At 36.5% G+C, this 14,258-nt stretch overlaps 1 protein-coding gene across 1 annotated transcript in view; it reads right to left on the bottom strand.

The window, feature by feature from the left end:
- The window catches only part of Nbeal1 (neurobeachin like 1), a 162,006-nt gene that overhangs the window by 39,988 nt on the left and 107,760 nt on the right, over positions 1–14,258 (bottom strand). The window contains exons 35-42 of the mRNA XM_021198528.2: positions 11,953–12,079; positions 11,144–11,292; positions 10,421–10,554; positions 9,415–9,516; positions 7,659–7,754; positions 7,054–7,178; positions 4,733–4,873; positions 1,017–1,147 (exon numbers count right to left, since the gene is read on the bottom strand). Coding sequence (XP_021054187.1) covers positions 1,017–1,147; positions 4,733–4,873; positions 7,054–7,178; positions 7,659–7,754; positions 9,415–9,516; positions 10,421–10,554; positions 11,144–11,292; positions 11,953–12,079 — 1,005 coding nt within the window. The remainder of the gene's footprint in view (positions 1–1,016; positions 1,148–4,732; positions 4,874–7,053; positions 7,179–7,658; positions 7,755–9,414; positions 9,517–10,420; positions 10,555–11,143; positions 11,293–11,952; positions 12,080–14,258) is intronic.

Genomic DNA, 14,258 nt, shown 5'->3' with positions numbered 1-14,258 from the left:
TGAGAGGCAGAGGCAGGTGGATTTCTGAGTTCAAGGCCAGCCTGGTCTACAAAGTGAGTTCCAGGACAGCCAGGGCTACACGGAGAAACCCTGTCTCGAAAAACCAAAAAGTTTTCCATTCAAATCCAGCCCAGTCACTCCTCCTCTCCCAGATGCCCACGGGCTTTAGTAAGTTACAGTCTAATAGTTGACTAACAAGCCACATCAAAGAGAAAACAAAATCTTGCATATTTAGTTGTGTTTTAAAAACAAATGTAAGGTTGGGGAGGCAGTTTGCTTGGGGAGTGTTTGCAGACTGTGTGCAAGTCTCTGAGTCCAAGCTCTAGCATCACACAGGGAAAAAAAGGCAAAATAACTACAGAAAAATACTTGCGATATTTCTAAACGTAACTATCAATCATGCTTCTCTACTCCAAAAACCTATTTTTTTTCAAAAGATGGAATGACTTAGCCATTATTTTAAATGTGCACCTTTTGTGCATTCCAAATAAAGAGTCAGTAGTTTTCTTTAAAAGGTGAAAGAATATTATTATCTCTGTGAGTTATATGAACTCTTGTAACTACTCAAGTTGATCATTAATTTCTAAAAGCAATTAATTATAGATAGGAAACCCATAAGTAAGCTGGTCAATATGTTGTGATGATTCTCTGAAAACCTAAGTTTGCTTGCTCATGGATGGGCTCACTGACCTCGGTCCAATTCCTCCAAAGACTTGTAATGGCTGGCAGTGTACAGCACAGCTTTGTATGTCTACTAAAGACTGTGCTCAGAGCTATGTTCCCTCATGAGTCCAAATCACACTCAGACCTTACTTTTCTGTATCATCTCTCTGTAAGTAAGGATTAGCTCTGTATGTCACTTCTCTGGTTTAAGTTAAATTCTGTCACTGAGTAATCTACACACAAAACCAACCTTAAATAGATTATGCAATATTACAGAAAATGTCCTCAAAACTACTTTTCAGTATTTTTCATTGGAACCTGTTGAATAAAAATTTATATCCCCTATTTCTTACCATTTTGATTTTCTAGAAACTCTGGGAAATAGAAGAATTCAGGAATAAGTTCTTTAACATCATATGTATTATCCATAAGTGCCTGCCAGGTAGCAGGGATGGAATGGAATTGCCGGTCTGCACAGTCAAACCTGCACGTGGGAACGAAAGACAAGAGTTTAATGGATGAAAACAAGGACATGTAGATCAAGAACATTTAAGTTCTCTTTAAACTTCCACATGACTGCAGCTGGTCTTTCTTAATCTTCCTATTTAATATCTGAAAACAACTTTTATCTTTATGATAATCATCTATAATTCATGGTTTGTTGTCAGGAGTTAATACTATCGTTGTAACTGTCAAAACAAAATATTGTTTTAAATTAATTGAAAATCAAATCTCACTAGAAAACAATTTCATGTTAATTAAATATAATCTTAAAAGACTTTTAAGCAAAGGTATATGCTGAATATACAGGTCATAGGTAGAGGGCTTCCCTAGAATGCTCAGGGCCTCTGGGTTGAACCACAAAAGAATGTTAAAGACACAAAATTTGCTGAGTAAATTTATTACAAAAAGTGAATGTGAGCTATATATTTGAAAGATCAAAGTATACAGTGGGCATAGGGTTTACTGCCTTAAAACCCAGAACTTGGAGTGCTGAGGCAGGGCTTTTCCAACTACAAGACCAGACTAGCATACAGACTTGTGAGTTCCGGGGCAAGGTAGGCTACAACATGAGAGCTTGTTTGTAAAAGAAAAAAAAAAAGGGCTGGAGAGATGGCTCAGTGGGTAAGAGCACCCGACTGCTCTTCCGAAGGTCCAGATTTCAAATCCCAGCAACCACATGGTGGCTCACAACCATCCATAACATGATCTGATGCCCTCTTCTAGAATGTCTGAAGACAACTACAGTGTACTTTCATATAATAAATAAATAAATCTTTAAAAAAAAAAAGAAAAAAAAATCTGAGGTAAAAATAATGCTAAACATAACAGTACTTATATATTTAGTTAAGAGATTTACAGAAATGCTTCTGAGCTAATTGTTAATACATTATTAGCAGAAACTCTTACACTAAAAACCAGTAGGGAGATTGTATTGTGGCTAAATTATTTACATGTGTTAGTAGCTTACTTTAATTAACTTTTTGAGATAAGATCTCTTACTGAACCAGGATCCCACGATCTCGCTAACTCACTAGACTGGCTGGCTCATGAGCTTCAAGGATTAGTCTGTCCCCAATCCTAAGATTCTAACATGAGTGCTGGAGATCCAAACTCAGGTCCTCATACGTAGTATGGCAAACGATCAACTGAGCCATTTCCTCAGCCCATAAATTTTAGTTAGTTGATTTAGGTTTCATTATAGGTGTGATAGCTGGAGAAACCTCAAGTGGTAATGATCTAATTGGATTGTGCTTTCCTTAATTACAAAAAGCGTAACATTCTCTTGATTTTTTTCTTGGAAAAATTAAGCTATGAGCTTTAGTAAAAGTGGTAAGTTGATACTAATGACTAATTTGATTTTTCTTTTCTTTTCTTTTTTTTTTTCTTAAAGACAGAGCCTCATGTAATCGAGTCTTGAACTTGTGATGTAGATGGGGATGACCTCAAACACCTCCATCTTCTAAGTGTTGGGATTACTATATTGTGTCTTCACATCAGGTTTATATAAAGGTGGGGCTCAAACCTAGGGTACTAGGCCTGCTAGGTAAACATCCAATCAACTGAGCTCCATCCCCAGCCACAAATTTTACCCTTTTATAAATGTCTACTAATCTTTGACCCAGTCATCCATTCACAGCAATGCTGTTACTAACATGGGTGCATAAATTTTTATGTCTTCAATCATGCTGGGTAGAAATTTAGAGCAGAATTGCTTGTGATAATTATTTCATGTTTAATGTCTTGGAGAATTGCCAGACTGTTTCCTATAGAGATTACTATTTTGAAATTCTACTACTTTCATTTTCTAATTTTACATCACAACCTTCAAACAGTAGCTTTTATCTTTTTTATTTTAGCAATAGGATGGGAAGTGATCTTTCTTTGTGGTTTTGATTTGAATTCCCCTTATGGTTAAAGATATTGCACATCTCTGTATGCATTAGACACCTGTCTATTCAGACCCTTTTCCATTTTTCAGTTTTGTATTATCTCGCTGTAAGGATTCTGTATATATTCTAAATACAAGTTCCTTAATGGATTGTCTTGGTGGCTGTACTTTCTTGACGGTATCTTATAAGCACAAACAATTCATTTTAAAGCTTTGTGAAATTACATTTTTCATAAAATTATAAAAAACAAAATAAACCTAGTTATACTTCTAATATCTTATGAAGTGAAATTATGTCATATCAGTACAACATTTTATTGATGCTTAATAATCTTAGAGACTGAACCTCTTTTTGAAAACCAAGGTTTACTGAAGTTAAGATAGAGGGGGCTGGAGAAATGGCTCAGTGGTTAAGAGCACTAACTGCTCTTCCAGAGGACCTGGGTTCATCCACATGGCAGCTCACATGTATATAACTCCAAGATCTGACACTCCCACATAGACATATACACAGGCTAAACCCCAATACACATAAAATAAAAAAAAAAATAATTATTAAAAAAGAGAAACAGGGGGCTGGTGAGATGGCTCCGTGGGTAAGAGCACCCGACTGCTCTTCCAAAGGTCCGGAGTTCAAATCCCAGCAACCACATGGTGGCTCATAACCATCCGTAACAAGATCTGACGCCCTCTTCTGGAGTGTCTGAAGTACAGCTACAGTGTGCTTACATATAATAAATAAATAAATAAATCTTAAAAAAAAAAAAAAGAGAAACAGGGGCCGGGTGTGGTGGTGCACACCTTTAATCCCAGCACTCGGGAGGCAGAGGCAGGTGGATTTCAGAGTTCAAGGCCAGCCTGGTCTACAGAGTGAGTTCCAGAACAGCCAGGGCTACACAGGGAAACCCTGTCTCGAAAAACCAAAAAAGAGAGACAGGGTAGAGAATACAGGTTCCCTATAGATGTTACATGGAAAGAAAATAGAAACAGGCAGTGTTTGTGTAGTGTTAACTGGGAAAACAATGCTCAGAACTAAGACCAAGTGGAAACAAAATGCATGTAGGGAGCTACCTGGAAAGTACAGACAGTGGAGGGTTCATGCAGTTCCCTTAGAATAATTAGGAACATTCGAAACATGTAACTCACAACACCACAGAGTCTGTTATTATAGCAGTACACATACCTTTTCAAGTGGCTGCTATGAATTCCCAACTGCTTCCTCTATCCAGTCTTTATGAAAAACATTCTTAGGAATACTGTAGTGCTGCTGAGATGTGACTAGGGACAGCTCAGACTTAGCTCTAAATCACATGAGTTCTGTAACTTGAGGAGGGAGTAATTACTTGGAATTGAACCTAGGACCTTGCACATGCTAGACAAGTCCTCAGCCACTGGGCAACATCCTTGGTCTTATCTAATAATAAATATCTGATTGATTTCTCAAAATGGTAGGGATTCCAAATGTCCACTAAAATAATAGTGGAAAAAGTCATATTCAAATGTCTTATATATGAATCAATTTGAATGAGCTGTTCTTAAACTACTGTGGCTGATTTTCTCTAGACTAAATCCTATTAGAAAATTTAAAAGTCTTGACTCCATCATTCAGAACATGACATCAAAGTGACTAGTTCTGAGTCTTACAATCAGAGGAAAATGGTTTGACTATGAGCATACCGTCCACTCTGAAGCTGGATGTGGAGGGTGGTGAATGGCTCCACGCGGATAAGATAGTGCATGACGCCCGCAGAATTGGAATAGTGAGTACCATAGTGAAACTTATCAATCATTCCCATTGGGTCTTCAAAATTCTCGTACCTTTAAAAAAAAAAGTGGAATTTATAACCATAGCAAAATGGTGAAATAAGAGTCAAATCTGTACTGGTTAGCTTATAGCATAGTATTCTTTAAAAGTCAATCCTTAGTCACATGCTTTACTAGTAAATAAAGTATCTACATCCCCCCATATAACTGGGGGAAAAATTAATTTCTAAGGATGTTTCACAAATAATGAAATATCACTAAAAGAAGCTTTTGAAGCATTTAAGAGAACTTATGTAATGTTAAATGTAAAGGTGTTTTGCCTAAATTTAAATGTGCCACTTGCACGTCGAGTGTCAGTGTAGGCCATAGAGATAGAAGGCTCCCCTGCACCTGGAGTTACAGAGGCTTGTAGGCAGCCATTTGGGTGATGGAAACTGAACCCGAGTGCTTTGCAAAAGCACCAATGCTCTCAACTACCGAGTCATCTCTCCAGCCACACAAGTTTTGCATAATACAATAATAAGATATGTTGACTATGGAAATTTTTGAAATAGTTCATTTCCTTGCTATAATTTTACTTTTCAGTGTTTAATTTACTCTTTGTGTGCATACATGATGCTGCATATACTGAGGTCAAAGGACACCCTGCAGTTGTCCGTATGGGTTCTGGGACTCAAATTCAGATCGCAAGGTCTGGTAGCGAGGGCCTCTATCTACTGTGTCAACATGCTAGCACTAATATTTATTCTAATGAATAATACACAAAATTCTATTCAGCAACACTGAGGGTCAAACCAAAGTTTCATACATAACAACTAAGTGGGCCACACTCCCTGCACTATAAGTATAGTTCTATTTTTTTAAAAATCACATTTATTTAATGTGTGTGTCACAGTGTACACATAGAGACCACAGCACAATTTATAGAAGTCAATTCTCTCATTACACCCACTACATAAACTTACTGTGGTCATTTCTCACAAAACTAAACAGATCTACCACAAGACCCAGCCATGTCACTCCAGGGTATTTAGCCAGATGACTTCAAGTCAACTTGCACGTGAGTGTTTATGGTAGCCCTATTAACAATAACTAAGCTACAGAACCAACACAGGGATCTAACAAGAAGAATGAATGAATAGAATTGTTTTTAATCATAATGAAGAGTGCAGGTATGCCATCTGCACAAAAGTCAATGTATGTAGAGATGGAGCGGGCTGGGGAGGAGGTTTTGGATGTGGAGCAGAGGGTGAATTGGGGGGGAGGGTGGAAAATGGAATATGGAGTGCAAAAAATAAATTAAAAATAAAATCAACTTTAAAAAGAGAGAGAGAGAGAGAGAGAGAGTAAAGGTGGTCTCAAAAACATTGTTTTTGCTCTCTCAATTGTGGTTCCTACGTTTTATAGATACATGAAAATTTATAGATATATAAAAATCTGGTTTGTATATATATATTTATGAAAATGTATGGCAAAATGGTCTAGAAAAATAGAACGCAGCGGTGGCAGAGAAAGCAAAGCTTGGTGAAATATATTGAACATACACTGTATGTTTTATGAAATTGTCCTTCTGTAATGTATGTATCATGAATATAAGATATTTGAAAAATATCTTAAAGATATGTGAAAAAAATTTTAAGTAGCTTCTGTTAAAAAAAGATAATATGAAACTGGAGAGATGGCTCAGTGGTTAAGAGCATATGATGCTCTTTCAAAGGACCTGAGTTTTGTCCCCAGCACCCACGTGTGGCTCATAACCCTGTGACCCAGTTCTAGCATATCTGATGTCCTTTTCTGGACTTTGCAGATATCAGGCATGCAAGTGGTATACAGACATACATGAAGACAAAACAACCATACACATTAAAGAAATTTTTTTGTTGTTGTTTTTGGTTTTTGTTTTTTGAGACAGGGTTTCTCTGTATAGCCCTGGCTGTCCTGGAACTCACTTTGTAGACCAGGCTGGCCTCCAAGTCTGAAATTCGCCTGCCTCAGCCTCCCCAGTGCTGGGATTAAAGGCGTGCGCCACCACGCCCGGCGTAAAGAAAAAGCATTTAGGGGCTGGAGAGATAGCTTAGTGTACAAATATATATGCTAGAAAGAGACAATCATACTCATAAAATAATAATTAAATATATCCTTTTTAATTCAGAAAAGGTAAAATTTAATTGTTTTGATTGAAATCTGTATGAATTCAAACAATGAGTTTCTGAAAAGATTTAAAATGTACTTACTTTTCACGCATAGCTTTGGCATTTTTTTCATTAACTACTCCAATTGGTTTAGAAAGATCTCGAAATACAGTAGGGTTATTTAGGTCCAACTCTTCTGAAGTATAATCTTGCAAAATCCAGGGAAACTAAAGAGACATAATTCAAAATTTAGACATTTCTTCCTAGAGAACCTAGAAAACATCAAGCATAAATGTTCATAAAGATAGAAGGATAATCACTAAGAATAGTTTTCCCTACTATAAATACTTTAAAAATATAGTATTTATTCATCTTGAGTAATTAAATAATTTTCAGTAATTCTTCAGGGATATTTTTAATAAAATGAAAACAGGACTTTACCTTTAATTACTGGTCTTCATGTTTTAATATATCTTTAAAATATGAAGGTGGAAAACATATAGGCAAAGCATGTATACGATGTACGTTTCTTTTACAATGCTTGAGACTGGACCCAGAGTCTCACATATGGTACAAGAGCATTCTACCCCTAAACTATACCCAAGCCACTCTATTTTTTCAAAATAAAAACATGAACATCATATATGGTTTTATACATTATAAAGTATAAGTTAATTTTATTATTTTTGGGATTTATACAAACTCACCACAGGGTACTGTGCAAGGTCATTATAGGTTCGTCCTGCCATGGTATTTATTTGAATGAGGTAGTCAAAGTTTGTTATCTCTCTATTCACCCATTTCTAGACAGCATAAAAAACATCAGAATCATATCATATAACCTCTTAGAATGTGATAATTATTAATAACCAACCTAATTTTGTAATCCTTATCTCTATTATCTTCATGATTGAAGATATGGAGCTACAAAAAGTTTAACATGGAGACAAATCAACTTCTTCACAATCTATTTCTTTAGAAAATTACTAAGAAAAAGAGCAAAAGAATTAAACGTAAGTACTACATTGTACTCTGGGGTGGTAGTGCACAAGTGAAATTCCAGCTACAAGGGTGGAGGTGGAGGTGGGAGGACGGCACGCTGGAGGACACCCAGGACAACTTAGGGGATAGAGGTTAGTGTAGAGCAGTTTCAGTGCATCACTCTGGATTTAGTCCTATGTAACACGAAGAGGAAAAATTAAGACTCTTCTCCAATTAAGTGTTTTATTTAACTTAAAATTTTAAATTCTAATAGGCCTGCCCTACCCTACCTTTGACATTTTTACACTATATGTACTAAAAGGCAGTACTTTAACATGCTAAAGCATTCTATGAGCTAAGCTAATACGGTTATGGATTTTAGACTATCTGAAGGAAAACTACCTTTAGAGAACAAAATGAGGTGGGATTAGAAAATCATTTCTATTAATCACAAAATTATATTCAGTCTTCTAATGACTGTACATAGTTAATTTATACATCAGAGTTTTCTTGACAGAGTAACAATCAACTTTAATTCACTGTGGATCAAAAGCAAAGGGTTAGAATTATGGTGAACGGTGAAAAATGAAATCTGTATGCTCCAATCCATTAAGTGAAATCTTCATTTTGAGATATAGTTCTATTTATAGAAAGCTCAGTTGTTCTTAGGTGTAAGTCTCAGACATCAGTAGTTAATGAATAAATTTTATTCAAGAGCAAAAGGAACGGTATGTTATTAAACAAGGCTTATTTCCAACAACAGAAAAGAATTCTTGGCTGGAGGACCTCACAGAAAAGCCTGGCATAAATGGGGTCCTATATTCAAATCTTATCACACTCCATACACAAAGGTAATTGGGATTTTATTCTAAATGGAAGAACAAAGGCCAGGGGTGATGGATCACACCTTTAATCCCAGCACTTGGCAGGCAGAAGTGGGTAGATCTCCCAGTGTCTGAGGCCAGACTGGTCTACATAGCCAGTTCCAAGACAGCCAGGGCTAGATAGAGAGACCCTTCACAACAAAAGCAAAACTAACTAATTAACTAACTAACCAGTCAAATAAAAGAATGAACGGATGGATGGATGGGTGGATGGACTGATGGATGGATGGGAGGGAGAGAGGGAGAGAGGGAGGGAGGGAGGGAGGGAGGGAGGGAGGGAAGAGAAGAACAGTTAGAACACACAAAAGGAAGATGGCCTAGTAGGCCATCATTGGGAAGAGAGGACCCTTGGTCTTGCAAACTTTATATGCCCCAGTACAGGGGAACGCTAGGGCCAAGAAGTGGGAGTGGGTGGGTAGGGGAACAGGGCGGGGGGAGGGTATAGGCGACTTTCAGGATAGCATTTGAAATGTAAATGAAGAAAATAATAAAAATTTTAAAAAACACACACAAAAGAAAATAATCAGAAGTTTTATTTTTTAAGCAAAATTCTAGGATGTAAAATGAACAAACTACAACAAGCTATTAAATGTCCTACCTGAGTCAACCCTGATGCTTTGAATAATTCCTGTGGTGATCTTGTTCCATAACTATTAGGAGAATGAAGTGACAAAAGTCTGCTATATATTTTGTTTCTAACCTATAGAAAAAAAACAAACTACTGTTTAGTTTAAAAACTAGTCAAGACAAATAGAGATTATGGCTTTTGTATAGTTTTCCAAAGATATACTTAATCTTTTAAGAAAAGTATTTTCTTTCTTTCACAGTGTATCCCTATCATCATCATTTTCCTTTAAAAACTCATTATCACTGCATAAACTTGACAGTGGTTACCCACAATTCTGCCTCCTCTCTAATTTCTTGAAAACCACAATCTATTATCTGTTCCACAATTTCACCTCTTCTGGCATATTTGGTGCTATGGTTTGAATATGTCCTTTCAAAGTTTATGATTTAAAAACCTGACCCTCAACCAATAAGCTCACAATAAGAAAGAGATGGGGCATTTGGAGACAATCAATATTAAATGAGGTCATGGAGACAGTAAGATGATTGTGAAGGTGCCTACTACCAAACCTGATCACCTGACTTTAATCCTTAGGAACTACATTGTGGAAGGAAAGAACTGATTCTTAGAAGTTGTAGGCATACTACAATTTGTACACATAAGACAGTTTTTTAAAAATAGTGTCATGAGGCCAAAACATCATACTGACATTAGTGTCTCCATAAGAAGAGAAAAAGAAATCCAGGCACACTACGCACAGCTTGTCTAATCTTATATATTGCATGTGGTAACACAGAGAGTGTCTGGCATCTATTAATTGATATTAACTGTTCTACTGTATGTACACACTCACTGGAAACAACCACCTCAATTCCCAAACAAATCTCAACAAAGTTCATATACTGACTAGCCTCAGAATAATTTTTTTCTTTAATATTCTGTATTAACAGGGATATAGCCCAAAATACCATGAGAGCTCAGTAGCTGGAAAATTATTTCAAAATCATACTTTATGATTATCAGAAAGGTACTGCACCTCCTTTTTGAAATTGAGAAAGTAGTTGGACTGATCAACATGAAAAATCTCAAGTGCTGATCTCCTTAAGTTGTAACGACGTAAGTGAATCTCTCTAATTTGAGAATGAGGCCACTTGAAATCAAAGCGCAGTCCTGAAAACAAAAGAAATTTGATGACTGAGGTGCCACATAAAGTTACTCCAGGAAGAAAATATCTTCTTGTTTCAAAAAGTAATACTCAGAGGAAATGAATTCTACATTCAAAACCTAGTATCCATTAGGGATTATAAATTGTCTCCTTTAAACTATTCTAGAGTCCCATAGCTGTTCTACTACCTTTCTATGAGGCCAGATAGTAATTCTAAAATGTATGCCCTGGAACTCATTCCAGGATGCTGGATCTTCAGAGTTAGTCATACAAAAGAGCTTACAGGACAGTGTATATATAAAAAAGTAGGATAAAATTAAGACTGCACTTTGTAACTAAGTTTACTGTGAAACCCTCAAGTCAAATCTTGTAAAATGATAAAAGCAACTGGAGAGGGGTGTGCATGCCTACAGTCCTAGCTACTCACAAGGCTGAGGCAAGAGAATGAACCTAATTCCTGACTCTCCATTTTTTCATTGTACAAGATAAACTATAATTTTGCAGTCCCACCTTGTTTGTTTCTTCCTCTAATTCATGACTCATGGACCTGGATACTTAATAATGAAAGGTAATTATTTCCCTAGAACTACTCACCATCTTCTTTTTCAATACTGTTATCATGGAAGTAAATGTGTCGAGTAGTGACTTCTAATCTGCCGGGAATTATGTCAATTACAGTAATGAGTTCACAGTCCTCAGTCAACACCAATTTTTCCTTTTGATCCTGTTCTTCCTTTTCATCACTGAACAAAAAGTTTTAAAAGAAGCAATCATGAATTTATCTCACTTATGTGGCAAACAGTATCTTCTTCACTGCTGATACTGGATGTTTATGTTGGTATCTTTTTGAAATTCTTAATCAGTCTAGCTAAAAGTTGATAGTTTAGCAGTATGTTTATTTTTTACTTTTGTATCTATAATTATTCCACTTTTTTCATGTCTCCTGAATGGATTTCTTTTTATAGCTTTATTTTTCTTTTGGTTTTATATTTCATATAAAAAGTTTTCTTTCATGGACAATCATCCCAGATGAAACCTAGGGCCTTGTGATGTGCACACTGGATGAGCCCTCTACTGCTAAGTTATACTCTCAGACTCTGTTGCACATTTCCACAAAAACACAGCTTAAAGCCATACATCATTCAATATTTTCATTCAAAAATACTTTATGATTTTAAATACAGATCCCAACAATCCTAGGTAGAAAGCCTTCCTCAATAATTTCAGTAAATACACTCAGATTCTTAACAGCTGGTCTGACATTAACTGTTACAGTTAAAGAATTACACCACTTGTAATTAAACAATTAACTGTTTGGAAAACCAGAAACTCAAGCAAATCCACAATTTTGCAGTCCCATTTCTCATAACATAGTTTAACTGCTTTCAAATACTCATACATACATATTTACTCTAGCTGCCATGTCTTCTTCAAGAAGTTCTAGTTTATCTTCTTCCATATCACTGAGTTTAACTTGTTTCACTACTTCCAAAAGCAATGGATCACTGGAAGGCTGTAAGTGCTGAACACCTGTTTAGTTAAAAAAAAAAGAATAAATTAAAAACTAGTACAAAATATTATAGCATTTCTGTATTTTCTGACAGTTTTGATGTTTGAGGATTTTTAAAAATTATTATACATGTGGTAAAATATACATACTTTTAAAATGACAGTTATTTTTAATAATGGCTAATTCTTGACTCAGAAATAGAGTAAGTACTGGATTAGCAGACTGAGAGAGGTATAGAGCTGACTTTATGCCATCCTGGGAGCCTGCCTTAAAAGAAAAAGAAAAAAGAAAGGAAAGACTGTATGAGCAGTTGTCTGTAGCTGACAAATAATAAACAGCAGAGCCATCACTTCCTGAGGTACATGGAAAGGATCAGGTAACACTAATACATACATAAAACACATGTACAGTATACAAACGGCTTTATGACGGAAAGAACACGGACACTAAGTGGGGGCCGCTGGGCTCTCTGAATCTCTGCTTCCTACTTTCTAAAGACATTCCAGCTTACATGGAACCGCACACTTAATAAACAAAAACGAAACAACCAACACAGCTTACAGAGAGTTAATATCCAGAGTATGTAAAGAACTAAAAAAAAAAAAAAAAACCAGGAAAACATACCAAACCAACCAACCATCCAAACAAAAAACACCCCTACCCACCCACCTACTTAAAAACATGGGCATGGGACCTGAACAGTCATCAAAGGAAGAAAATAAACAGCTAAGAACCATCTCAAAAAATGTTTATTGTTCTTATCAATTAGAAAAATATAAATCAAAACAACTTTAAAATTTCATCTCACCCCAGTCAGAATTGCAAAGATCAACATCCCACACACAACAAATGATCAACATCCCCCACACAACAAATGCTGAAAGGGATATGGAGGAAAGAGAACCTTCATCACTGCTGGCTGAATTTCAAACTAAAGCAGCCTCTATGAAAACCAGTGTGGAAAATTATCAAAAAAGCTAAAGATAAATCTGCCCTATGGCCCAGCTATTCCACTCCTTAGCACACACACCCACATGGCTGGACAGCCTACTCCACAGACACTTGCTCAGCCATGGTCACTGCTACTTCATTCACAACAGCGAGGAGATAGAAACAACCTGACTGTCCCTCAACTGATAAATGTGGTTCTTATACACAGTGGAATACTATCCAGCTGTAAAGAAAAATGCAATCATGAAATTTGCAGGTAAATGGAAGGACCTAGAAAAGACTATATTGAGTGAGTAACCTAGACCCAGAAAGATAAACTTTAGATGTCCTCTCTAATCTGAGGTCCTAGCTTAAATAAATAAATAAATCTTAAAAAAAAAAAGAGAGAGGTTCTCTTGATGAGGAGTGAGGGCTACACTTACCTATGGGTATAAGGACAAATATTTAGAGTGTAAAGTATTAATACTAGTTTGCTAAAGTGGCAGCTGTTGGTTGTCCTCCTTAAATCTCCCTATTTAAGTATATTATCCTGGAGTAGCTATAGAAACCAGGGAAATAAAAGGGATCATATCAGGGTAAATAGGTAGGGGAGCAAAAGAGAAGAGACTAGCAGGATGCTACTGATCTGATGAGGAAAACAGAAAGGGGGAGAGGGAGATAAAGAAGAGAGGAGGCTGCAATAACAAAAATTCCACACCAGGCATGAGAAGATGGAGTTTCTTTAACTTCCAACTCTTGGTTGTTGATCAAGATTGACCAAGAGACTCCCAAAACATTATGGGCTCTTGCTACTGTCCTTGGTTGCCTTCTAGAGGTAGAAAACAAGTGCCTACTGCTGAGGACACCAAGTACTTCAAAAGCAGCACGGAGGTCCCTGAGCTAGAAATGACTGGAAAGCCTCCTACCTCAGAAATAGTTTTCATGGCAACAGAAACATCAAGTGAACTTCCAAAGGAAGAAAGCAACCAAAAGACCTACCCACCATGACATCTATGAATCACAATGACCAGCACAGCCTGGTAACCTTAAAATGCAGTAGTGGCACACATACTTTGGGGATTAGCAACAACTCTCTAATTGGACTAAAGATCAAATTAGATTTCAACACGAAAGAAATTCTGGCTGGTGCTAGAAACCTAGCCAACTACTCAGGACTAGTGAAGTCATGGATCTTGGAGGACAACCAACAGCTGCCACTTTAGCAAACTAGTATTAATACTTTACACTCTAAATATTTGTCCTTATACC

The sequence above is a fragment of the Mus pahari genome, chromosome 5, assembly GCF_900095145.1.
Source record: "Mus pahari chromosome 5, PAHARI_EIJ_v1.1, whole genome shotgun sequence".
NCBI lineage: Eukaryota > Metazoa > Chordata > Mammalia > Rodentia > Muridae > Mus > Mus pahari.
This window is presented reverse-complemented; position numbering and strand designations above follow the sequence as displayed.